This window comes from Odontesthes bonariensis, chromosome 10 (genome assembly GCF_027942865.1).
Source record: "Odontesthes bonariensis isolate fOdoBon6 chromosome 10, fOdoBon6.hap1, whole genome shotgun sequence".
Lineage (NCBI taxonomy): Eukaryota > Metazoa > Chordata > Actinopteri > Atheriniformes > Atherinopsidae > Odontesthes > Odontesthes bonariensis.
Window position 1 is genome coordinate 27,495,500 of NC_134515.1, and position 26,391 is coordinate 27,521,890.

Here is a 26,391-nt window from a genome sequence, read left to right on the forward strand (position 1 = left end):
TGAAGGCGTGGTGAGTTTGGCTGAATACAGGCGAGTGTGCGCTGTGATAGTACCGTGAGATGAGCATGGACAGCGGCTGCACGGCGACTCTCCTCCCTGCCAAGAACGGTCGTGGACAAAGCTGAACGGGGATGATCAATATGCAGGGGAGACTCTACCTTATCAATACCTAAAGCAGGATATAAGTAACGCAAAGGTAAGGCAATACTGTATGTGATGTGGCTGGGCACAATCGACCCGCCTCAGAGCTGCGAGGAGACAAAGTATAAGCAGTCATGCATGCATGTGATCCGAGGGGAGAGCATCAGTGAAGATTACAACTGCATGGGTTTGGCTGGTAGCGCCAACCGGTGTGTTTCCTCAGGGAAATGAGGAGGAGAAAGGTTTTGTTTGACACATCCGTGTGGTGATGGGGCTCAGGTGGAAACCACCCATGTACAGTAACCTACAGTAGCACTTTCATTGTTCTCCCTGCACAGTGGCCCTTGTGGGTTTGTCTCTGTACAGAACACTCAGAGCTACACTGCAGATTATAACAGAAAAAGGCAGGACGTTGAGTGAAATTTATGCATGTATGTTTATGTTGGAAAAAGAGAGAAGCTAAACTGGACTGAATGAGTCATGCAGTGTGAAAATTTGATTAAGGAAGTGTGTCTTGGTGAATATTAAAAATGCTGAGTGAACCACCATTTGACCCTTTCCAGGGCTGTTGGAGAAATTCCTTTTTTTTTTTTAAATATTGTTTTCATGCCAACATGTATGCATGTGAATTTGTTCGAATGGTGATCCAGGCCAGGTTTGCAAGAACACAAACCTGTTGTAACAATTTTGTTGCTGGCAGGCCAGCCCAACCTTCCTGTTAACTGTGTGTGCTATCTTCTCTTTTTCTTTTAGATTTAGTGTTCTAGCGGGTTCTTCATCTCTATTTTCACTTCAGAGACAGAGACAAGCAAGGATGAGCACAGCTAAGGTTGACATTGACCTGCTGATTCCTCCCGCTGTTATCTCAGAGCTGAAGGAAGAGACACAAGAGAGGGTGTATTTAAAGCACCAGGCAGTGTAAACAGGAATTGTTGTGATGGTTGGTTCCACACGACACTCATTCCCAGCGCAAAAACTTCGCTCTCCCGATTTCTTGGAAAGGATGTCCTCTGTCATTTATCATCGCAGTTGAATTTTCATGCATTTCTGACGAACTGCTTGACATTGCAAAGAGCTGATAAAAGACATGCTTTCAGTTTAAACCAGTTTCTGCATCAAATTGTATGGCATTAGTCACACCCCAAACACACAGGAATTCATGAACATCTTTATGTTGCTGTCAGTTTTACAGCCTAAGGAGGCAGTGACGCTCCTTCTTCTGTTTGATGCTCCTAAGAGATGTCTCAGTGCTCAGTTGGAACCCTTACATTCAGGAATCAAAGCCTCCTGAGACTTTGTGAGAAATGTGCTAAAGACAGAGAGGAGGAGATCTATTTTTGGGTGGACAAGTGATCTTGTATTCACATACTTAAGACACAGAGTAAATCTGATGAATATATGAGAAGGTGAAATCTTATAGTGGAGCAGTAAACAGGGGAGTTAGTTAGTTAGATCTGAGCAGGTGTGGATATGTGGTTAGAACTTTTCCTTATTCATACGCAGCTGTCCTGAAAATGATCAGTTTTAATAGATTTATCTGAGCCCTGGATATGTTTCCAGAGAAAATAAAGTCAGCAGATACAAAGTGATGCTATGTAAGTATATGCTCAAGTGATGTGATGATCCTCATTGCAGGCACTCTTCATCTGTATCATGTCATTTAGTCATGTTCCACTTTCCCACCCATTCACAGCCATGCCTCAGTGCTGCGTCCCTGAGCTCTGCAGAAAGTCACTGCAGTACTTTGTAATGAAACTCTGCAGTTTGTGATATCAGTATTATCACTGGGGACATTTTTTAAACTGTGAGAATGAAGCAAAATGTGGCATAGCTCGGAAAAACTGCAAGCATGCAGACTGCTTTTAATTTCATCTTTATTTTCTAGCAGTCCTGTGCACTGATGTGTGCTTGACTAGCATTTTAACTCTGCACTCAGTTGCTGCATTGAAACAGATGGAGGCATACAAGAGATCTATAACCTGATTATCTTGATCTATATCAACTCCGATCAACCTTTGGATGAGTTTGTCTTCACAGGACATGGTTTGTTTGACTGAGGTCACAGAAAATATTCCTTCTGATTAGTTGAAAATCCCGTGATAGCAGGAAAAGATGTATTAGATATGGGTCACCCTCTCAGTATCCAACTGGGTCACTCCTTCAACTGTGACATGCCAGCTTCCTATCACACTCTGTACCAGTGTGTTCATTTCTTCACTGGAGGTACTTACATTCAGTCACTTACAGCTCGACCTTTAGGCCTCACTGGCTCTCAATGGCCATAGTTTACGAGGGTCAATGCTTGACTTATGCTATTTCGTATTGTATCCACATCAGGTCAAATTATAACTGAGGCATTGCTATGAAATTCACTAGGTGAGCACGTTCAAATGACCCTCTTTCCATTTGGATACAAGCTGTAAAACCTCTTAAGAGCCAGATTAACTCCTGTTCCTGTCTAGCTTGATTACATATTCAAATGTTCACAATCAACAGCTCGGGTCCCAATGTGATTTCACTGCTTTACTCCGTCAATAGTAAGAAAAAATGGGAGATATAGGTGACTTAAAGCTGACTAAGGCCTTTCAAAGTTACCTTGAGTTTGACTTTATTTTATTTTTTTAAATGCAACTTATTCATATTTCAATATACCTTGGTTTTTGATCAATTAGCTGCAAATTGACTTTGATGTATGGCATTAACTCCTTGTTTAACACCGTTGTCGTCATAAAAACATGCTAAAATTGGATTATACCAACTAAAGGCCAGCTTTTTTAATGTGCATGTTCCGTTAAGTTTCAGAGAGCTTTGTGGCTGCAGACTCTTTGTTTTGTTTATCCTTTGCAAAAACAGTTTTATGCAGAAACTCTTGGAAAACGTAGACCGAATTCATTTTGAACAGCTTACCTTGAGTAAAGCACTTAGCATTTAATTTTTTATTTAAATATACAATTATTGACATCGACATCTCATAACAGCAGCTGAGGCTGTACATTTCAAGTACTGTGAGCTCTATGAAATGCCAGCAATACCATGTTTAGGAGAACATTATAAGAAGTTATGACCACAACTGTCACAGTGACTGCTGGTGATGAAACAATGTGCGTCGAGCTGCTGCTACTTTTTGATTGTATGACAGCCAGAAGAAAATATACCAAATGATACTGATACTAGGTTATTTCATAATATCCTGAGCCTCATTGTGTTCATGAATTTCCCGGATATAACAAACAGCCAGACGGCTTCTCTTTACGAGATGACGGCAGACAGATACCTTTTGACCGCTGACAGAATGAGTCATGATGAGATTTGAGATGAGAAGATAATCCTTCAGCTCACCGCTGCTGTAACCAGGGCTCCTTGCTCTGTGCTTGGATTCCTTCTTTTCTTTGAGCATTTTAAGTGGTGAATTCTCATTTTAATTGGCTAATGCAAATGTTAGTTAATCACCCTTTGAGAGGGATTTCTCTCAGACATTTATTGTCTTGCCTTAATTAAACAACGAATCTCTCATTCAAATGATTAATTTCAATTTCAGTCATTTATTTTAAGCCCTGCTAACGTTGTCAGAGAAAAACAAGAAAATCGATACAGTGGATGCAAACGTGAAGTTGTTTCAGCATTCTTCCTCCTCTTGAACACCTGACGCCCACGTAGCCCAACTGCATACTGCTCAGAGGCTTGGCTGATTTCTGCCAGAAGTGGCCAACAGATGAGAAGTGGTCTGCAGAGGTCTGTTAACTTCACTTCTTTCAAACTCCACACCCCCAGATTTTTTTGTTTTGAGACTTGCAGACTTCACACTGACTCAAATGACTTCTGTAAAAGGAATCAAACAGCTTTAAATTTACACTGAAGTTGTACCAATATCATAGTTTTTTTTCAAGGTAAACACAAGAAACTTGTGCTAAAGAAAAAAAATGGACCAGTCTCCGTGAATAATTCCCTATAATCCCTATATGGATCAGTGCTGACCAACATGTCATTGGGGTCATCAGGTGGGAACCTTAATTTTTTGTTTCTCTCTTGCATGAGTTTGCGTCATTTTCCAATTACAGTAGATAACTGCAATTTCAACACAATGAGGTATTTTCTGTGCACATATCTGTTTCTGAGGAAGGTGATGAACCAACAACCAACAAATACTCGTTTGTCTACTGTCGTCTACAGCTGTGGACAAGGAAGTTCCAGCTTTGTACAAAGATTGTGCAGATTAGCTGAAATATTATAATAATATCCTGACTGTTCCAGTATGCTTACAGTTTTAGTTGCTCAGGTTGTACTTAACTTACCCTCACTTTAGATCAGTGAAGCTCTGATACTATAAGTAAGTTGAGCTGCAGAATAACAATCCCCTTGTTAGTGCAGTTGAGCATTAGACAATGGCATCTTGTTTCTCAGAACATGCTGCCCTGAGAATAAGGAGGAACCCTACTTCTCAGAGCAGCAGTGGAGACTTATTTTCCACCATATTGTGATGCACTTATGTGTAGGGGGCACTTTTTTAGGGCATCAGCTATTTAACCAACGGTGACGCTGCAGCTTCCCAATAATAACCTGACCTGCACTTCCCCAGAAATGTAATGGTGATCTCTATTTGAACTCAGATGTCAAAATCAGTAAGTTTCTTATAGGAGAGTTCAAATCAAAAGCCCCCAAATGTTTAGAGGATATGGATAGAACTGCCAATCAACTGTTTATTAGAAGTTCTGTCAATTTGTGTCTCATTTTTACCATTTTTATCCACATTTGTTGCTAATAGCTAGCATCGCCATTTAGCAAATCCACCTAGATGTTCAACTTGAAATTGGTCAAACATGCTCAACTTAGGTGGGGAATCATTCTCAGTTCAGGGTTCCAACTTCAAACTCAATGCAAATGGGACTTTGCATAAAAACACACTGCACCGACGCAAACGTGTAGTTGCAACACAACATAGATGCAAATGGCACCGGGCTCCTAATTCTAACAGAATAATTCTGTAGTTATATTCCATGCTCTAGCAGTGCTTAGTTGGCACATGCTCGGGGGATCGTACACACCATCTCACACAACTTTCGTCTTTTTGTTTTTGCAGTCATCTAAGAAGAAGTGACTGCTTCTTTTTGCATTTATTAGCACTTCAATAATTCGTAGATCTGTTGTTGCATCCTGTAACTTCTGTTTTCAGTTGCCATTGTTTGAATTGCACAAAGAAACTCAACACGGTGGCTAGGGCTGAGCAATTTTATCGATACTGCGATATATATCGATATTTCGTTTCCCGATAAAGAATCGATTTTTTGTAAAATTAATTTTTATTTTTTTTAAAGCAAACTTTATTGAAAAGTCAGACGTTACAATTAGTGAAAACACAGAACATTAAGGTAATACAATACAATGCCAGGGGGTCACATTATACAAAACAGTGATAAATTAGTTCATAAAAATGTTGTATAAAGTGCATAGCTCTCACGTTTGTGACATATTCATTTGTTTCTGTTTGTCTGGCTGTGTTGTCCTTCCGGTTCAAAGGTTGGACCACCAGTCCAATCAGCGACGATTCATGTCAAATCACACTGTCCCTTTTTTCCCCCCCAGAAAATGATGTAAGCGTATCGAATCGTATCGCATCGCATCGTATCGTATCGCACCATATCGCATCGTATCGTACCGCATTGAATCGTATCGTATCGAATCGTATCGAATCGTATCGTTGGCTGAATATTGTGTATCGTATCGTATCGTATCGTATCGCACCGTATCGAATCGTATAGAATCGAATCGTATCGAATCGTATCGAATCGTATCGAATCGTATCGTTGGCTGAATATCGTGTATCGTATCGTATCGTGAGATCAGTGTATCGCTACAGCCCTAACGGTGGCATTGAACCTCGGTCACCAACTAGGGTTTAGGCCCTAAACTTTAGGGTCTAACTGCATTTAGTCATTTGCTCTAGCCCAATATAAGTAATGTTCTGAGAAAATTAATTGCCGTAAAATGCTGGTATCTCTTCTCCCAGTGTTTTAATGGTGTTTCATGAAATACTTGACATTAGACGGTAGAGCTATTCCATTATTCCATTAACCTTTTTTTTTACCACATATGCAGTAGTGCTCCCCTAATACCACAAAATAGCTTCATGTGTAAAATCAGTAAACCTTCCTTTTGGACTCTGCAGGGGTCTGTAGTGTTACCAGTCGGGGTCAGGTGACTAAGGTCAGCTGGAACTATGAAAAAGGCTGTTGTATGTTTCCCTTCAGCAACATATTGTTTTGGATGTCACATCCTGTTTATTTGTCTGTCACAACTTGTATTTACAGATATTTTGGTTTGCTTTGAATTCATTTTTATGTCACTTGGTGTCACTCAATGTATAAGATGAAATATTGTTTTCTTGATAATTCTGTCTCCATAATCTTGCGCAGTTGGAAAAAAATGGTGAATAGTTGGAAAACTGTTTTATGACTGCACCAGGTGTCTTCAAAAGAACATGTAAGCACGGGAAGCAGACACTGACTTGTGTTTGATACCAGCCTTCATCAATAATGCATGAAAATGGGAAACTGAGATAAGACAGGCTGTAGTCTGGACATGACATTTAACCAGAGTGACGTATTAAAACCTGTCAGCCGGTTTACTCAGGAGACAGAGAGATTCTTCTGTTGGCCTATTGTTCACCCCTCAAGGTTGACATTTTGCCTGGCATGATTATAAAATGAACATTAACAATGTCTGCAAACCGTCAGGAAGATTTACATCTCTTTATATTACCGGGTTATGTCTTACATGGAGTGCACCGAGGCCACATCTGCACCCTCTTCAAGTCTCCACTGGGATATTTGTGGAACACATACGTATAACAAGCCGTCTCTATCCCAACCTCAGGCCAGAAGCTGCACCCTGCAGCACAATACTCAGCCAGGGCCTGTCCTGTCTCTGGAGAGACAAACAAAAAAACTGACTTTTCTTTCATCCCCCTCATCCATGCCCTTTTTTACATGATCGGGCCTGTGCTTGTCTTAACCCCACAGGGTGAAGGCTGACCCTTTATTGAGATTGAGTAGCTTGCATTTGGTTGAATAATGAGCTATACCAGTTCCGATGCATACATTTGTAGATCCCCAATGAATGCTGAAATGGTTGCTGTTGTGTAATTATTTAGTATTCACCAGTTTGAAATTTTGTTGTCATTAGTGTCCGGGTTTTGTTTGATAGGGAGTCTCTTCTGTGTGTCACTACTGAGAAATTGCAGCGTTAGTCAGGGTTGCTGTGGTGCTCTGTCAGATATAAATAGCAGTTTGTGCAGTGATTATAGCTCTCAGATGATTAATGGTGTAGATTCTTAAAAAAAAAAAAAACAACTCCGCCTCCTCCTCGCCCTCTTCATCTGCATCTGCAGAGCTAATAACAGCTTGTAAAATTTGCTCAATGTTTACTTAAGGAGCCATTTTCCATCTTCGTTTAATGAAATAATAATGTCTGCACCATCTAGTGGTCAGAGTCTTTACTGTACATGTCAGTCAGGAGTACTGTCATTTCTATTATAGAAATTAATAACGTGACCCCACTGGGATGCGGTCATAACTGAATCAAGCCCAAATCAATGTAATCATGCTCTTGTGATTGTCACATGCAGGCCCACTCAAAAATGATTGGATTTATTGAATAAGCACTTTTCATTTGGATCGTGAAACAAAATTTGTAGCTGTGGCAGTAAGACAGATGCGTCATTCAGGGAGCTGCTTTTGACAAAGAGCGTGTGGAAACGGTCCCGATTACATCATTTGAAAGAGTATCACCCCATTCAGGAAGCAGGGCAATTTTTAAAATAATTTATAAGTGCAGAGTTGGAAAAGAATGAATTAGAAGAGGTTGCCTTTGTCCCTTCAACCTCTATAATGAAATAACATCACTCAGTTAAAATGCACAGAAAAAGAAAGAGAAACCTGATATCCAGTTTCAAACCAACTCAGCCACATAGCACACTGATGAAAGCACAGTCATTTGAAAGTGGATTGAACTGTATTAGCAGACAATTTAGACATGCTTGACCACTCATGCCTCCCCGTCTGACCCATATTGCTCATATTAAGATGCAACAAACCCGAAACCGCGTTCCGGCGTCTGGCTCAGCATGGCCTCATTACTGTAGGTCAGCTGTTGATTTCACACGGTATAAGCCGTCGCTACACACAGAAAATGCCAGGCTGTTCAGTCGATATCCGCAATGGAAAAAGTTGCTGGCTGATCGGCTCAGTCAGAGCAAACAATTTCACAGATCCAAGAAGAGACACTGTGTAAAGGATGAGAGCTCGTCAGGGATGCATCCACACCTGCACTCTCCCTGGAGAGATTTACCAGGTACAGCAGCTGTTTGGTTCACTTCACGTGTAACAAGTTGTGATCAGCCTCATTCTGTCAGATGAGGAGGCAGCTGGATCTATGTAGTGAACATTTTTTCGGCTGGGGAGCTTCTTTTTTTTTATTTGGGAAAACTGGTTGACCTCGATCTGTCATTTTTCTGGCTAAGTGATGTGTCTGGTGTATAGCGTTTACTTTGTTTTGTAGCCCTGTCAGCCTTACTTTATCCAGAGCAGAGGCACAGTTTAAAGGACAAAATGAGACAGTTTTGAAGATGCTGACTTTAGTCTGAATCTTATGTGAAGCTGTGATTTATTTCATAGTTGATTTCTGTTTAGAACTTGATTAAATGCTGGATCTTTTTTGATTTTAACTTACTGTTGTGAAAAATAACTATGGTCAAAAGTCTACACCTTTAGTTCAAGTCCTATTTGCAAAAGCTGAATGTTTAACTCATGTATGTTTAGAACAAAGAAGCCTTTCAGAACCAATGTAGAGATCAGACTCCACAAAGTTCTTTTTTCTTAATGCACAGCAAAATATATTTTAGATGATTGCTTTATCTTTGGACGTCTGTCTCATAGTAGTCAATTTACATTATGAAGAAGTAAAGCACATAAAAAGATATCTGAAAAATATGTCAAGGTAAAAATGCTCAAACTGTAGAAAAACAAGTGTTAGTCTAATACAGGGGTCTTCAACGTTTTTCAGGCCAGGGACCCCCAAACTGATGGAGAGTTGGAGCAGGGACCCCCCTACTATTTATATGGCATACAATTGTGTTTTATATTTAACGGGGCCTAGTGCCATGTATAAACATAGCTACTCTGTTATTGTACATTCAATACTAAGCTATTCAAATAATACACAGGTTAATATATTCATGTTTTTATTTTAAACATGTGCAAGGTACAGGGTGGCCGTGCCACTGCCATTTATAAACAAACATCTTGCATACAACACTGAGCTATTCAAATAATCCACAGATTTTAACTTTAAACATGCATGTATATGGGACAATGAATCCTCAAACCATCTGTGGATGGCACACGTTTGCACACAATTTGTGAGAAAAAACCGTTTGAAAAAAAAAAAAAATAAATAATAATTATTATTATTTTTTTTTTTTAAATGTTAAAAATCGTCTAATCAACCAAAGATTTCGTGACCCCCCTGCAGTACCTCCGCGGACCCCCTGTTGAAGACCTCTGGTCTAATACATATTATGTCTTATTATTGCAATTGTGGTCATGTCTGAGCACCGTTTTCATGTTAAATCAGATGAAGGTAAAGCAAATTCCAATGACCTTATAGCAAGTTAATCTGCAGCAACATCCTAAATATCATACATTTTCTCTGAAAAATCTTAAACTGCAAAGTAAGGAGAAACGTTAGCTATAGAGGCGTTCAATAGAAGGAGAGTGTTTTAAACTATAATGCTACTGCAGAGAGGCTGAGGGACCAAAAGCAAAATGCAAGAACTTTAAATCCTACTTTGGGTTACTATGGCTACAAATCCTTGAGACAATGGCTTCATTGTCATTACCACAGCAACGGGGCCTTCGGTGAGTGATTGTCAGTGCAGTAACTCTGCAGTAACTGTTTTGCAGTGGCGTGTCATTTGATTATTGTGCACTTTTACTTTTTACTCCCACACTGGCAAAAACATCCCAAACACACAAGATCCTGACGTCATTGCCCCCTGCGATTACAAATAGCTCTCAGTTTGTGTCATAAGCCTTGAACTTCCTCTTTTCCCCCCCACCCTGCAGATGACTGAGGGCAGACTGTGCCAAGTTCAGTTGCTGGATGACAGGAAGCTAGAGCTGCTGGTACAGGTACGAATGCTCCTGTGTAATAACAATGCAAGGACTGTGATGTGTGATGTGCGTTATTTGTAAAAAACTTGTGAAAGTGTTTGGTGCAGTATGAGCATCTTTGATATGGCGACTGGCAGGTGAACCCAAGTGAGCATTTAGCATCGGAAGAACCAGATATTTCTCTCCTGAGATAAAGGAGACAGAAGAGTTAAAAAGAGCACATATAGGACTTACATTCATTGGACAGCCTGAAACATGACCCAACACACAAAGAGATGAATAAGTGTGGAAAAAGTGTCCTCCCACTTGCTTTCAGTTGGCAAAATATAAGCTATGGATTTATGTAAAGTAGGACCGCTTTTTGATGAGCACAGCAGGATAGTCTCACTCCAGTGCGAATTGACCTCTCAGTCTGAAACTGTGCAGGAACAAAGGTCTGTTTGGCAAATTCGTCAAGAAAATAGTTCAGATAATTTAAGTAGGGATGTTTATTAACTAAAATTCCAGATGTCTAAGAATAAATCTTCCCATCACAGCCGAAGCTGCTGTCGTACGAACTCCTCGACTTGGTATCCTCCCACTTCAACCTCAAAGAGAAAGAATTCTTCGGACTTGCATTTTTTGACGACAAGTACGTAAATTGCAAATTCTTTTCTTCTTTTCTTTTGAAGCAGTATGAAGATTTGCGTGTGTGCACATTTGCAGAAAACAGCCTTCTGATGCTTTTGCGTCTGCTTTCTTTTGCAGTGGTCAGTGTAAGTGGTTGCAGATGGACCGCAGAGTTCTCGAGCACGACTTTTCAAAGAAGCCCGGTGCCATCGCCCTCAACTTCCTGGTCAGGTAATCACTCATTTTTTTTCATGCAAAGCATTGGCATACCAGCAGGGAGTGCCACATTGCTGACGTTAAATATGATACTGAAGCTGTCAACAAAATTTCCAGAGTAGTTTGTTGTTCAAAAACAACCCAAATTTGACAATATGTGGATTTCCTTAACTGGAAACCTTTGACCGTCCTGGTGTTTTTCGGTGTCTCATTTGCTCAAAGGGACACATTTGAATGAGTCCTTACTGTCAGAAGCAGTAACAAATGATCTCAGTTAAATCCATAATATGTGTGTTTTAAGTTTTTGCTTTTATTCTCTCCAGGTTTTATGTAGAAAACATAACGCAGTTAAAGGACATCATAACTGTGGAGTTATTCTACCTGAATGCAAAATCTGCTGTCTACAACGTAAGTGTCTTTCCATGTTACTGTGGGGTTTGAAACAGTAAAAAGGATTCTATTATAGTTGTTTTTTGCTAGCAGCTCTACGATGACTCACTGTCTCTGGACCCTGAACGTCAGCCCAGCAGACATTGGCTGCAGGGCACACTTTTCTTACTCTGCTGGTTGGAATGTAAAGCGCACAGTGTGAGAAATTAGAAAAACACAAGGGTTCAGATTGTGAATAAGCAAAGGTTATAGTAGGGCAGCAGAGAGAATATTCTATGTTTGGATATGGAAAGCGTTCTATAATTGTTGTTTATCCTTTTATCAATCGTGTTTTTTAGGGGATTATCGAAGTGGAAACTGAGAACGTCTTCAAATTAGCTGCAAATGCTTTGCAGGTTGGTGCTTTTCATAGTCTCTTAAACAGACAGTAAATGCTGCATCTAGAAACGTATAATCTAACAATGTGTTGTTGTTGTTTTTTCATCATCAGGAGGCTAAAGGAGACTATACAAGGTAAGAGCACATTACGAGCAGGGTAAGAAGTATTTAACAGCAGCGGTTAAATAGTGAGCTTTTAGCGAAGACATTCAATAGGTCACTTGTTTCTCCAGCACAGACAACAAAAATCAATAGAGGTACTATGTGAGACTCACCACAGAGTGCTGAGAAGCTTGCACCAGACAACTAATGAATCTCACAATGCTGATAGGAGCCAAGTACTGCAGAGTAGAGACACCTTTACAATGCACACAGCAGCTATTAGCTTTGTTTAACTGATAATATAATGGTTGCTGTGTTCAGAGAACCACTGATGGCCTTTGTGCATGTTGCCACCTGGCTCTGACCAGCTGCAGAAAGAAGATGGTTCAGAAATACATAGACAATGTTGTTATTCATTAACTTGAAGGAATTTCCAATTAAAATCTCTATTTAATATTCTGTAGACTCAAGAAAAGCATACATTTTTTTCGTTAAGAGACAGGTTAGTGAAAAATTAAAGGAAAAAAACTGATATACTTTGTATCAGTATAATGATGGCCCACCACATGTGGCATTACTTCAGATCTTTGACACTAGTTTAGTTTGTTTCTTTCAAAGTATTTATTATTCCCTCATTTATTCATTTTTTTGTTGTTTTGGTGATGGTCATGGTGATGATGATCGAGCATGGCTTGAGCATAAATTTTCAAAGAAGGCGCTGTCTAACGTGTCAGTCCAAAATCTCACATTGGTGTTCAGTTGGTGTTCAATTGGATGGAGATCTGACGACTGAACAGCGCAGTGAGGCCTCGTGCTCTGAGGACAGGATCATCCTGGAGGAGATCGTTCCTATCGAGATAGGGGATAGCTTTTTTTTGATTTGTCGGGACTCCTCCCTCTAAAGAGTCAAGGGGACCCAGACATGACCGCAAACATATCCCCCCACAGCACAGCACAGCCACCAGATGAAGAGCTCAGGTTTTTTCTTTAACTCATCACATGTTGGGAGAAGAATTCAAACCTTTTGATAAGAAATATAATTCTGTAATACAGGAACAAATCCTACTTAAGCCAATATTTATTGATATCATAAGATTTAGTACTTTACAATTTGATTATGCAGAATAAACCTATTGTGTCAAACTGTATTATTGCCTATAATAACATTAAATCTATCACGTTGATGCATAGATGTCTACTTAATGGTGCAGCTGTTTGAGGTGGAGATAACGTATAATGTAATATTTAAAGCTTCTAAAATAAATTGTTATATTGCTTTTACCTAGGGCTGGGCGAGTTAACTTGTTATTATCGTGTTATAACTCGTTAATTATTTAACGCAGACAAATATTTTATCGTGCATTAACGCAGGTTTTATTATTTATTTTATGATTGTAAAAGACTGTTGCTCACAGGCTTTTATTTTGTAAAAGTCTGTTGCTGTCTGCTGCGGAATTGGTTCCAGTGGATCCACCAAATATGGAGAAGGGTACGGAACTTTTACTCGGCCATTTTCATTTTAAAGTTCTTCCAGACGGCGGAGTCGACAGAACCAAAGTCATCTGTAAACACTGCCAAGTTGAATTGTCTTCTCACCGTAGTAGTTTCAGTCTAAAATATCACTTAAAGGCAAAACACACAGCTGATACCACCAAGTCATTCAACGAAACAGACAGTGGAGCGAGGCTTCTACATAAAAACTACATAAAAATGCTGATGTTAAAAGTGTGTTTGCACAACAAATGTTATGGCACTTTCATTCATTTAAAATAAAACTAAATGCTAATAGCTATACACTACTTTTGAATGAATTTTTGGATTTTGCGTACAAATGCGATTAATCGTGATTAATCAGGGAAATCATGTGATTAATTAGATTAGAAATTGTAATCGTTTCCCAGCCCTACTTATACTACATCATATATATACTTGTATATTAAGTGACCTTATAATGCCAAGGAAAGTATATCATTCTATTTCATATAGGCCAAATCACAAAAGCAGTTATTTCTGTACCACTTTAAAGGTAAACCACAAAGAGTAACACACTTAATCAACCAAACATGTGAAAAAGTTTTTCCATTTTTTTTTTGTGAGATAAGAGAGACTTTAGTAACAGCTTCAATGCAAAAGTCTTAGTCATCCCCGTTTATTTATTTGGTTACAAGAAAAGAGGAAATAGGTGCAGTGATTCATTGAAACAGAACAGAAATGGAAATGCAATATATGAGGCCAAAAAAAGAGTTTGTACACTTTGAACTAGCTTGAAAGTCAATATTTGGTATGACCATCTTTATTCTTCAATGCAGCCTAAACTCTCTTAGAGAAGCTTTCTTGCTATTTCTTCAGATAGTCTTCAGGAACAGTTCTCCAGGCTTCTTGAAGGACATTCCAAAGCTCTTCTTTGGATCTTTGCTGCCTTTTGTTTCGTTCTCTTTGTGCTTCAATAATGTTGAAGTCCAGGCTCTTGGAAGGATTCATCACTCGATAAGACTCGTTGCTACTGATTTTTCACCCAGTTCTCGGGTCATTTGGCATAACTCAGCCTTTTGTCCCTGTTTCCCTTCCTTAAGAATGGCTACTTGACAGCCACCCTTCCATGGAGACCATTTCTAATCAGGCTCCAGTGAACAGTAGATTGATCAACTGAAGGTCCAGATGCATCTCTTTGGTCCTGTGTCAGGTTTTTGGATGATTTTTTTACCGCCTGTTTCTTAAGGACATCACTTTCAGATATTGTTAATCTGCTGTAGATAGTTTTGTAGACGTGTCACTTCTTCTTTTGTTCTCCTCTTGTCCTACTTCATCTTTTTAAGGATAGACAGCACAGCTTGCTGGGATATGCCGAGTTTTCATCCAGTAGCCCTTTGGGAATCACCTTGTTGGTGCAAAATATACAATAACTTATTTCAAACTGTGTTATCTTTGGCATTTGTCTTTAATGCAACTAAAGAAACGGAAACAAATGTGGTGTCTGTGCAACAGTCTGCTGGTAAGAAAAGACCTCAAGATACAAGCTAAAAATGGAGCTTTGCTAATTTGCCTGTTATGTTTAGACGCAACACTGGTTCATCCCTTAAATCAGGTGCCATTTTGATGCTTGAATTCAAGCATGAAATGCATAGGTCTTAACAAACAAACACACACTTCGTCTGAAAATGGGGAGGTGGAAAGTCTGGACTGAAGAACTATTGATTGAGATCATTTAAAAGGATTACAAAAAAAGTCTGTGCCCTTGGAAGCAAAGTTTAAAGAAAAGAGGGTTGATTTAAGACTTCTTCACAGTACTGTAGTCAAGGTAAGTCCTGCAAAGTGTCCTCAAATATCCTACTTGAATTCTTACAAGCTATTCACTGAGAAGGGGAATTTTTATCGATGTGGGAGACTTGAGTCACCGTCCTCAGCACTTATAAATCCCTGCATATTTCATATCTAGATCGCCAGCTCTTCCAAAAATCTGTCACAATATTTCTCTTCTTTTTTTTTCAGTGATGAAAACACTCGAGCTGATATGAAGAAACTACCAACTCTTCCCACCAAAGTACTCAAGGAACACCCATCTCTGGCATACTGGTATGCTTTCAGGGAATGATTACTCGAAATCTTGCCCAGACTAATGTCTTTTAGGTAATGCAGGTTGTAGGCCTGAGAGGTATTTACTGCATACAGCAGCATTGTATTTGTAGAGCAAACACAAAGTGTTGTAAAAGGCTGTTAGCTGAGTCCGATGTTTTATATGTAATGAAGCAAAGCTGAATGTCTGAAGAAACATAAAAGTTTTAAATTTTTTCAGTTGATCGGATAAACTAACACTAATAATTGTAGCCATCGTTCTATTTTCCACCAACTCATTTTAGTCTTTGTCTTTTGGTATGACATCACAGTGAGGATCGAGTAATTGAAAATTATAAGCAGCTGAAAGGTGTCTCCAGAGGACAGGCCATTGTGCAGTAAGTGTTGAACAAAAGTGTGCATTTCCCTTAATTTCATCAACTCTGGTAATTACACTGTGAATTATATTAAGCTTTAAGTTCATTAATCTTCCTTTCATCTACATTAGCCCTCCCCCTATTCCTCTTTCTCTCCCCGGCACGCCTTTTTTCATCATCTGATAGAAATCAATAGCTCCCCTTCGGTTGCTGTCAGATTGCACTAATTCACCGGACAGAGATCGGCTTCCTACTTGTTTTTTTTTTTTTAACACGTTCCAAAGGTAAACCGCATGCAGATGTGAAAAAGGCAGGTGGTGGTTTCAATAAGTCTCTCTTCCAGGTATTTGACGTTAGTGGAATCATTGCCGACGTATGGTGTGCATTATTATGAGGTTAAGGTAGGTCTTTTTATGTGACTCATAGGAAATGACAGCTGTTGCAACTGGAATTAAGTCAACAATATAAGGTGCGTTCTCTCCACACAGGATAAACAAGGGATCCCCTGGTGGCTTGGAATCAGCTATAAGGGCATCGGCCAGTATGATCTGCAGGACAAATTAAAACCCCGAAAGGTAAACCAGCTTCCCTGCAGCGTGCTGAGTCTCAAACATAGCCGTGTCTATGTCTCTTCTCTGCTTCTCTAACCTCACTCAGAACATGATCGTACAGGGTATTGGTAAGGATTGCTGCTGCTGCACCGAAGCGTGGTGATTCACAGGCTTTATTTTATGAATCATCTCTTTCACCTCAGCAAAAGCTTGGCTTCAGCTGCAGCAGACGAGGCAAGACTTGAAAAAAATGCCAAAAATCTCAAGTCAGAGAAATCAGTCAGTTCATTTTGATGAGGCTTGTGCGTTTTGGACACAGAATCGTACAGACAGTAAGAACTTGCTTTTCTCGTTTCATAAGTGTTGCTTTAGCTCGCGAGTTTACAGCAGAAACACCCATATGAGTGATCTGTCAGAAATGTTTTCAAGTCTGCGACTCCAGTGTGTGCCAGGGCAGGTATGTGCAGAAAACACAGCGCAAAGGTGAGTGTTCTCACTTTGTCTTCCTGTGTGTTCTGTAATCGCTCAACATGATGCATGCCAGCTGTGCCTGGTGCATCCTGAAATTGTGCAAGAAGTCAGCTGCGGTGTGTGTGTTTTTGGAGACGAGGAGAGGGAGTGAGCCGGTGATGTCGACGAGAAAAGGGGGGTGGATCTAAGCGTTTTCATGCATGTTCAGAGAATACCTGAAGAGACAAGTCAGGAGCTGACAGAAGGCAAAGCAAAGTATGTGTCCGTGTTGACAGCAAAACCAGGGAAGCATTTTTACTTTTTACGGATTTACAGCCAACATCTATTGCACTGGTAAGACTGGACATTGTGTTCCTTTGTGTGGTCCGCTGTGGAGGGAATGCTGCAGATACTGGATCTGTGTATGTAGAGTTAAAGTTTAATCACACTCAGAAGCATGTTGTCAAGGTAAGACTGGTTATTTGTTTGCCTCCCCACACTTAACTGTGTTAAATTGGTGTCATTCTGAGTTTTTGTTCCGACAGTCAGTGAGTCAGTCACCCTGACGGATTATTCATATCTGGCTGTTGTCTGCGAGCACCTGGCCAATAGGGGGATGCACAGGATGAAAAAGGGTTATGCACCGTGATGAGTCTTCATGTAATGTCCCCTTTGTGGGACTTTTCTCACTCCAACACCTGCATTATTGCAGACTTGGAAGCCCAGACTGTAATGACAGCTCATGATAGAGTCTGGCTCTTTAATGACTGTGGGTGAAAAAGAGCAGCCAAAACACTTGAGCCACATTTTTCTTTTTTCCTCCCCAAGAAATGTATCTCATGTCGCCACACGGATATTCAACAGGGTTAAAGCGTTTGCGGACAGATGTGAATTCTTGTTCATTTTAAGCACTGCATCTGTCTCCCTAATCAGAAAGTGTTTTTGTATATTTTTACCTCCAGCTATACCAGTGGAAGCAGCTGGAAAACTTGTACTTCCGAGAGAAAAAATTTGCTGTAGAAGTTAATGACCCACACAGGTGAGCAGCAGAGGAGCTCCTTCTTAAAATGATTATTATTTTTTTTTTTTATGTCTGACTGGCAAAGAGATTACCCATCTAGTTGCAGTTGCTGTTTCTCAAACGTTTTGTTGCGCTCTGTTCAGGAGAGCGGTTACCAAACGCACCTTTGGACAGACAGGCCTACTCATCCACACGTGGTATGCCAGCCATTCTCTGATCAAGACCATTTGGGTCATGGCCATTAGTCAGCACCAGTTCTACTTGGACAGGAAGCAAAGCAAAGTAAGTGTTAATCATGAGACATTGCCAGATTTTTTAAATGTTCTTTTCCCCTAATCTTTGGTTTATACGAGCTTCTTCATTCTTGAAGGCTAAAGTTGGACCAGCTCGAAATTTGGAGGAAATTGCCATGGATCTCACAGAGCATGGAGGGGCAAAAATAAACAGACTGGGAGATGTATGCCTAAAAAATAACTTTATAACAGCCAGCAACGGGAGTTTGGTGTCTACAGGTTGGTTCTGATTATTATTGTTCATTAAGCCCATTAAGTTGTGTGTTTTTCAAAGAAAACTGATTATTTCAGATCACATTTGTGGTCAAAAGTCTGGAGTTAAAACTCTGAACTGTTGGAGGAATAAAAACTTTAAGGTGACATATTAAAGACTAAGCTGACGATGCAGTATCGTAACAAAGGCGTGACTGTCAGGTCCAAGGGGGCAGTGTTCTGTGTTGGCAAAAACTCTGTCATAACTGTATTTGCAGGTTCTGCAGACTCAGAAATGAGCGAGGAACAGAAGAAAGAAAAACTCTCTGAACTGAGGAAAAAAGAACAGGAGATCCAAGATATTTTGGCCAAGAAAACAAAAGAGCTAAAGAAGATTTGCCTCAGAGAGGCGGTGAGAAGTCTTTTTAAATTACAGTCCTTCTGCAGAGGTGCTACATAAATAATCTTTTCGGTCTGTTGAACTCCCTTGATGAAACCTTGTTGCTGTGTGCCAGATAGACTCATAGCTTTTGCTGTTCAGTGCAGTTCATCTCACTGTCCAGAGGTCTTGTTGTTTTCTGCTTTCAGGAACTAACTGGCAAGCTGCCAAAGGAGTATCCCCTCTCTTCAGGGGAGAGACCGCCGCAGGTCAGACGACGTGTTGGCACTGCTTTTAAGTTAGACGACCTTTTCCCCTACAATGAGGTCTGTATTTTACTCATTCCTTTTGATTGAATGTAGCGGCAAGTTTACCTTTTTCGTGTACCTAGTAGAGTATGTTAAAGTTTGATATTGTAATATATTGCTTGCTTACCCAAAGCATTATCTTAACTCTAAGCTCCAGAGTTGTTCAAAAACTATTAATATGCTTCTATTATGCATCCCTGACCCACATGTTGCAGTTGGTGGCAAGTTCAATGAAACCTGCACACTATTCTTTATGTTTAGATGAACCTACATACGTTTACTACCAACTCGATACATTACAGTGCTTCTCGGGAGCACCTGGGATCACATTTTAGTGTCCTGGGTACCATTTAGCAGTAAGAATTCTGACCTTAATCTGCATTTTGTACTTTTATTTAGAAGGGTGTTTATGGAATAATTCACTTCACTTGGCTTTCAGTTACTATTTGGTTTCCTCCCTGTTTCAATGTTCCTCCCTGTAACAAGCTTTGCTTCTATATTATGAGTGACTGTAATATCACCAGCATCCAACATCTGGATTCCCCCTATCAATCGCTGAAGAACCACTTTTGAAGTCTATCAGAGTACACTGCACTCTGAAAATTAAACAAAAAGGGTGCTACACCAAAGGCCTCTGACTGAGTGTCCAAATATGATTGGAACAAGTTGACTGCTGTACTGTCAAATACTTGACAGTACAACTAAAAATAGTAAATACATGAAGTACTCGTGTTTTATTGTTCCAAAAACATCAGCATCCGGCGGTTTTAGAACTTTCTTTTAGATGTCTTTGATAGGTACAAACGAGTTTGGGAGTCACTGTTGTTTTTAGTCTCTTTATGCAATTAGTTTATACAAAGAGAATTTTTCCCATGCTTCTCTTTAGTTTAATTTTAGTTTACGCTGAGCAGAACATGACAGAATTATTACCAAACTAAAACTATTCAGTAACCTTTTTTAAGTCATATCAGAAGCAAACTCATATGACAATAATAGACTGTCTGACATGCGTCTTCTGAATCACTTAATGTAATCTTTGGGCCTCGTTTCATGATTGATACAGGACCCCTTCCTGAGGAACCTGGAGAGCAGATTTGCCCTTCAACAAAAGATTGTGGAGGCAGCCAAGAAGCTTGCAAATGAGTCAGAACTGTGCAAAACTGTCAAGAAGAAGAGGAGGAGAAACTGTCTGGATGCTATGCACAAACTCCAGCAGATAGAGAATGAGATGAACCAGTACAGAATCAAGAAAGGAAAAAAGCCCACACAGCGGGCATCAGTCATCATAGCAGGTAAGCTGCAAGTTCACGTAGAGCGTGTTGCTGCATTAATCATTTAGCCATACTTGCAGTGTACATGGAGTTATTTTTTTCTCACCAGATGAACTTGTTCGATCAAACTGTAGCTCCCTGTCTAGTCTCCCACTGGATGATGGTGAGTCAGACAACACACATTGGGTGCTAAGATTAGACTTGCTAGAAATTTGATAATGCTTTGTGTCTGCTACGCACAGACAAACACTTTAACACGCACAATTATAAAAAATGCACATTAGCATTTCTTCTGTCTGTATTTAGATGACTCCGATGGTGCGGGTCAAAGGCCACGGTCACGGTCTGTCCAAGGTTCCCCTCAGCTGAGTCCGATGCGATCGTTGGGAGCCGACTATGACACAGAGAGGCAAGGATCTCCAGCAGGAAATCACCTCAAGAACCACAGCAGGTGCGTAGCAAATATTATGGCCCAAACTATTCTGTTTGTGTAAATTGTAACTGGTTTCACAAGTTTTGATTTAGTTTAAAGCTATGTTGTTCTTGTTGAGTGAAGGAATGACATCATGCATTGGCACAGTCCAGAATATTTGTTGTGTCATATTTGCAGCCTCATTTCTTTTCTCACACATCATCCTTCTTTTTATCCTTTCTTAACACTGCAACCTTTTAGATTAGCTTTTGATGGCCAGGAGGCTTCCCATTACCACCAGAATTCACGAGAGGTCTCCTCCACCAACAGTAGTCCCTATAAAACCCTTCCAAGACCTCCTAGAGATCCACGCAGCATGCCTCCCACCCCGGTTATGACCCGCAATGCCTACAGCAGCAGCCAGCTCAGGTATGGTCTTTGTTCTCCTGCACTGCCAACCCTCTATTGATTCTTCTCTGATGCTTCTGCCAATTCCAGAAATCTTACCTCAAACTTTTGACAGTTTAAAAGTTGTGTCCTTTCTCCAGGTTGGAGGGGTCTCCTCATTGCTTCAGGCATCGCAGTGGAAGTCTGGAATCTCAGCCCCGGCTGAGGAAAGACACAGACTTAGAGAAGCCAGTCTTTATCTTGTCACCAGCTGACCGCAGCAACAGCACCGAGGTGTTAGAAGACTGCTCCTCCTACACCAGCCAGTCCAGCCTGGACTACTGTGGGGCAGCTAATTCCCACTACAATACACTGGACTCTCGTACCTCAACCATGCATCGTCTTCACAGGAAAATGGAAGTGTACGGTAATACTGGAAGCATGCCCAACTTGGTCCAGCACCATTCTGGTTGTAATTATTCATGCGAGACCTCAACACACTATACGCCCAGTGCCTACTATGTCGCCGGCTACCCCTGTCCAGACATGGAGCCTTATGCTAATGGTGCCTACGTGTATGAGAATGAGGTAGAAGGCCACTACAATGTGAACCCATCCTACCAAATTAATGGCTACCATGGACATGACAGGTTCAGGCATTACAGCAGTGATGGGGCGGATAGTCTTTCTCAGAATCCTTACGCCACAGTGAGACCACCGCGGAGCAGAGAGGGGCCCAGAAACGAGCTCTTGGCCAAAAACATGCAGAAGGCCCTGGTGGCAGAACACCTGAGAGGCTGGTACCACCGGAGCAGAGGCCACAGAGAGGGAGGGAGAGGACTGATGGCCGGATCTGACTTTGACAACGGCTCTCAGCTCAGCCTGGGCTACCAAACCATGCCGGCAGCCTTCAGCCACTCCAGCAGAACCACTTCTTTCTCCTCAGGTGTGATGCTTTTCCTGAACACTTCAATCTATTGCCCACCAGAATTCACAATAATGTATACTTTATCATTAGGTTGCTGCTCGCAGTTAATTAGAAGAAATCAGTCATATTCTTTTAATTTCACTAATGTATGGTTTTATCTGACCCACGACAATTTTGTTTATGTGCTCTAATGGAGGTTTTTCATGTGTTGTATCAAAAGTTTTTCCACACATATATGCATCCATCCATTTTCTACACCTGCTTTATCCAATTTAGGTGGGCTGGAGCCTATCCCAGCCACCACTGTGTGAGAGGTGGGGTACACTATGATCGCCAGTCCCTTGTCCAAGCAGTAAAGAATAATAATGTGGGAGAAATATAGGCCTGGGTTTGGTCTAATTACAATTACTTTCCAACATTCACGGTTAAAATAAACACGAAGTAAAGTGTGTTTGCTTCTAAGGGATAAGGATCCAATCATAATCCAATCAAATCCAGTTAATTCCAATTCCAGTCTGATTCTATTCACTTCATTCCAGTTTAATTCAACCCAGTTCAGTATGGCAGTATTTATAGTGTCAATTTGTAAAAAAATCGTCTTGCTAAGGAAACCAAAGGCACAACCTGGTGGAACAGTGAGTGGTATTACTGAAGTTATTCTAAACTGATTGGTATTAAATGTGTAATTATTAGACCAAAATATATACATATATATACACAATCATTCAAAATAACAGTTCCATGTACAGTACATGTCAGTCTAAAGTTTTCCATACTGATGCTGTGCTAATGAATATATCACTGGTCCTCAGACGCCCATAACGTTAAACAGCGAAGTTTATTTGTTAATTTGCAGTAACAACACTGTAATAACATGTTGTCATTCCGTATTAGAGGTAATTGTCTGTTTCGCAATGATCACATTCATTTGAACTCAGCTGTGTTTAAAAAAAACAAAACAACAATTAGTGGAGTGTAATACTCCAACATTAGCTCAAAGCTTTTGTTGTTCTGTTGTTTCTTATAGTCTCCTCAGCAGAGAGCACAGGAAATTGGCGCAACCAGCTGGCAGTTGGCCTGACAGAGTTTGATACATCCGACACACCTCAGCACCCTCATCCTGGAACTGAGACCTCGCTGTGCAACCGCAGTCCCACACATAACAGGTGAGTGTTGCACTCAATCTCCACACACCGTGGATGCAAGTGGAACCCAATCAAACGCTAACAGATAATCCTAGATTTTCATTTGAATGAGTTAAATAAAATGCTTGTGCAATCTTTAAGTCTTCAGCTAAAATGTTCTCACAAGGATCTTTTCTCTTTCTCCTTCTCCCCTCCTTCACTTCCTGACTTTTGATCAATGCCCACATGTGTGCAGATGTTCTCCCGAAAACAAAGAGTCTGACACAATGCCTAAAAAATCAGAGTCAGTAGATGTGGTTGGCGCTGAAGCCACTAGTACAGATGAGCCATCAGACAACAATTCTAGCACTTAAGGGTGAGACCACAGCGGGTCGCTTATTGTTGTGTTGCCAGTCATCTCCATTTTGATGTCCTATCTTCATTCACGTGTTACTCCTGTGCAGCTTATTTAATTCAATCATCTCTTCATATTGTGGTTTGCGCTTTTTTTTCCCACCACGTCAGACAACGTCTTTGTATTTACCTAAAACGTCCCAGCCATGGTAGAGACAATCATGCACATAACAGACATCAAGGCAAAGACAAAGATTAGCAAAACTTCAAAGAGTATGGGTCCATAAGAATGTTAGTGGCTCTGTGGGGCTGTAATTGGACACAGATGCATTGGGCTTGCTAATGCTAATGGTCCAGCATTAGTTGAAATGCTAATGCAGGCATGCTAACACACCCTGATGATGTTGACATGCCAATGTATACTATGTTTGTCACCTGAATTCCTGATGAATTTGGATTTAGCGTACTACCACAGTGAAGTATTTGACCAATTAAAACCATGATCTGATGTTGGTAAAAGATAATCGTTTAAATGTGTGAGATAGAAAAACAACAACACTGCTCAGCCGGTGACACTGTATAGACTATGAAGAAGTTTATGAGTGTGTGTGTTTGAATAGGTGTAAAAGCACTTTGAGTGGTCAGCAAGACCAGTAAAGCACCATAAATGCAGTTGATTTATCACTTTAACATTCATCCTGACAGGGACATGAATGTTAGTACCAAATTCCATGAGCAGCGTTCCAACAGTCACTTGTTTCCACTTACTCCATTAAGCCATGACAATGTTGTACACCTTCATTAAATATTGTGATTTTTGTTTTTCTCTTTTTTTTGTTTTTGTTATTGCTGTATTTCCACTTCCATCCCTGACAATGATCTCAAGTATTAGATTGGTGGCTTGTCTTGAAAATATGAGAAAAACACAGTAGATCTGACACCTTCTTGTTTCACGGCACTCACAGATTTTACCTGGATGGGAGCTACATGAGCATCCACTGAGGAGGACCAAGCCAAACGTTTGGCACAAACAAAGCCATGTCCAGCAGCACATGAAGGGAACTGGAGCTGAAACACAGGCTGTTCACAGGAGTTCTTTGCAGCCAAAAAACGCAGTCCGTGAAGCTTTTTGCAGAGAGGGTCTACATTGCCCTCATGTTACAGTAAGCTCTGAACACAGTGATGACACTCTTGAATGACTTTCCCATGTGCCTTGAAGAATTGTACAGGCAGATGAGAATGTGTCAAGATGTTGCACAAGTACACTGGAATCAAACCCTGTTGTGTATTAAAGATTAAGAAGAAAAAAAAATTCAACATGTATTTTAACAGGAACTAGCTACTGCCTTACACAAATCGGTAGGTCATAGAATAAGAACAATCCTCATTTTCATCGTCTTGATTAGGATGTCGAGAAAAAAAAAAGCTTAAAGATGCTCACAGATGTGACATGACAAGAGCTGATTAGATCATTAGAACAGGCTTTGTCTTTTCTACTTCTTCATTTTTTTTTTTAAACATTGATCAGAATGTATTATGTCCATATTGTTTATAGATCAATTTGTCTTGTTGGTGCAGTTATGTGTTTTGAAATGCATGGTAATAAAATCAAATTTTTTTTATTATTTTTTTTTTTTAATGAAAAAGAAAATACTGCCATAAAAAAAAAACACATCCACATTTTTGTTTTCTCACAGATTTGTACAGTCAGTGTGTAGTTATATGTTGTTAGATAGTGTTATAAAAAATATTTTCCATTTGGAATGAGGAGGCGAATAAATACATGTGTGACACATAGATGGGTGTTGTCTCTTTGTCTGAGAGGCTTGTGGAGCTGGTAAACAACCTGCACAGATTCTGTTATTAAGTTAGTGAGTAAGCTTTAAAGGAATAGGTCGTCATTTTTGGAGGATTTCTTACTCACCGAGACCATGATAACCTCAATATCTTATTTAGGCACTCAATGCTATCTCCCAGCCGTGTTGTTAGTCAAGTATTAACACTGGGACAGGCAAACAGTCAGGTTTCAACAAAACCAAGTAAAGCACATCTAAAACTCACTAAAGCTCATTATATCCGAGTGTATCCACGTCAACCTTTGCCTGTCTGAAGTGCCAGGAAATAAATTCCCAACAAATGAAGCAGTTCCAGCTGTTCAGTTGTTGTTTTTCAGTGATACTGTGTGAAGTACTTAAAAGTGAGCCGTTTTGTACCTAACATACACGGCAGACAGTGCTCTCAGTTTGGAAAATCAGGGAGGAAATCTGACAGAGGAGCTAATCTAACACGTACAGGGCCACAGAGGAGGGATTTTTCTCCATCTAAAACTAATCAAAACTCAATCATATCAAAGCAATCCAATCAAAAGGTCCACTGTGCCACTTTTGTATCAGGCAGCTGTTTACTTAGTCAGTATTTTCTCAACTAAAGAATGGCTGCGTTGCTCCATATCATGTGTGGTGGATAAGTAATGTATTCTGCCACTCATTAGCTGAGACTGACACCTCTGCTGGTCTGATTCCAAAAATGCCAACAATGGGACAAAAATTTGTGTAGATCCTGGAAAAGCAAAAAGAAATGTCTAGCGGTAATCTGTCCAACAGGTCAGCAGATCAGGATATGTTCGGCCGCTAGTATGGATGTGTTTTTATGGTTGGAAAAAATAGTGACAGTGAAAACAATTGTCTGATGCTAACGCGAGGTGGCACAAAATACAATCTTTCTATGAAACTTTTAAGGTTGGAGTTGCTTCTCTGAGACCTCATTTTGAGAAGGTCTCAACTGGCATGA

The 26,391-nt window shown here is 40.3% G+C and overlaps 1 protein-coding gene across 2 annotated transcripts; it reads left to right on the top strand.

Moving 5' to 3' along the window:
* On the top strand, window positions 1-25,398 carry frmd4bb (FERM domain containing 4Bb). 2 transcript variants are annotated; one of them, XM_075475026.1, is made up of 24 exons: window positions 1-196; window positions 10,260-10,325; window positions 10,844-10,938; window positions 11,055-11,147; window positions 11,456-11,540; window positions 11,861-11,917; window positions 12,013-12,035; window positions 15,492-15,575; window positions 15,887-15,952; window positions 16,275-16,332; window positions 16,420-16,506; window positions 17,895-17,971; window positions 18,097-18,235; window positions 18,324-18,465; window positions 18,717-18,850; window positions 19,027-19,143; window positions 20,189-20,417; window positions 20,506-20,559; window positions 20,703-20,847; window positions 21,070-21,237; window positions 21,357-22,141; window positions 23,151-23,289; window positions 23,504-23,623; window positions 24,567-25,398. In XM_075475026.1, the coding sequence occupies exons 2-23, from the start codon at window positions 10,260-10,262 to the stop codon at window positions 23,619-23,621; spliced, it is 2,961 nt and encodes a 986-aa protein (XP_075331141.1). In that variant the 5' UTR covers window positions 1-196; the 3' UTR covers window positions 23,622-23,623; window positions 24,567-25,398. The 2 variants fall into 2 exon arrangements, with proteins under 2 accessions (XP_075331141.1, XP_075331142.1); XM_075475027.1 differs by lacking the exon at window positions 23,504-23,623.
* The last annotated feature ends 993 nt before the right edge of the window (window positions 25,399-26,391 follow it).

Bases quoted from the DNA above. Each gene is read 5' to 3' on its own strand.
- frmd4bb (XM_075475026.1), top strand. From the start codon at position 10,260: ATGACTGAGGGCAGACTGTGCCAAGTTCAGTTGCTGGATGACAGGAAG. The intron at 10,939-11,054 runs GTACGTAAATTG...TTTCTTTTGCAG, and splicing joins CTTGCATTTTTTGACGACAA to TGGTCAGTGTAAGTGGTTGC. The intron at 11,918-12,012 runs GTTGGTGCTTTT...TTTCATCATCAG, and splicing joins TAGCTGCAAATGCTTTGCAG to GAGGCTAAAGGAGACTATAC.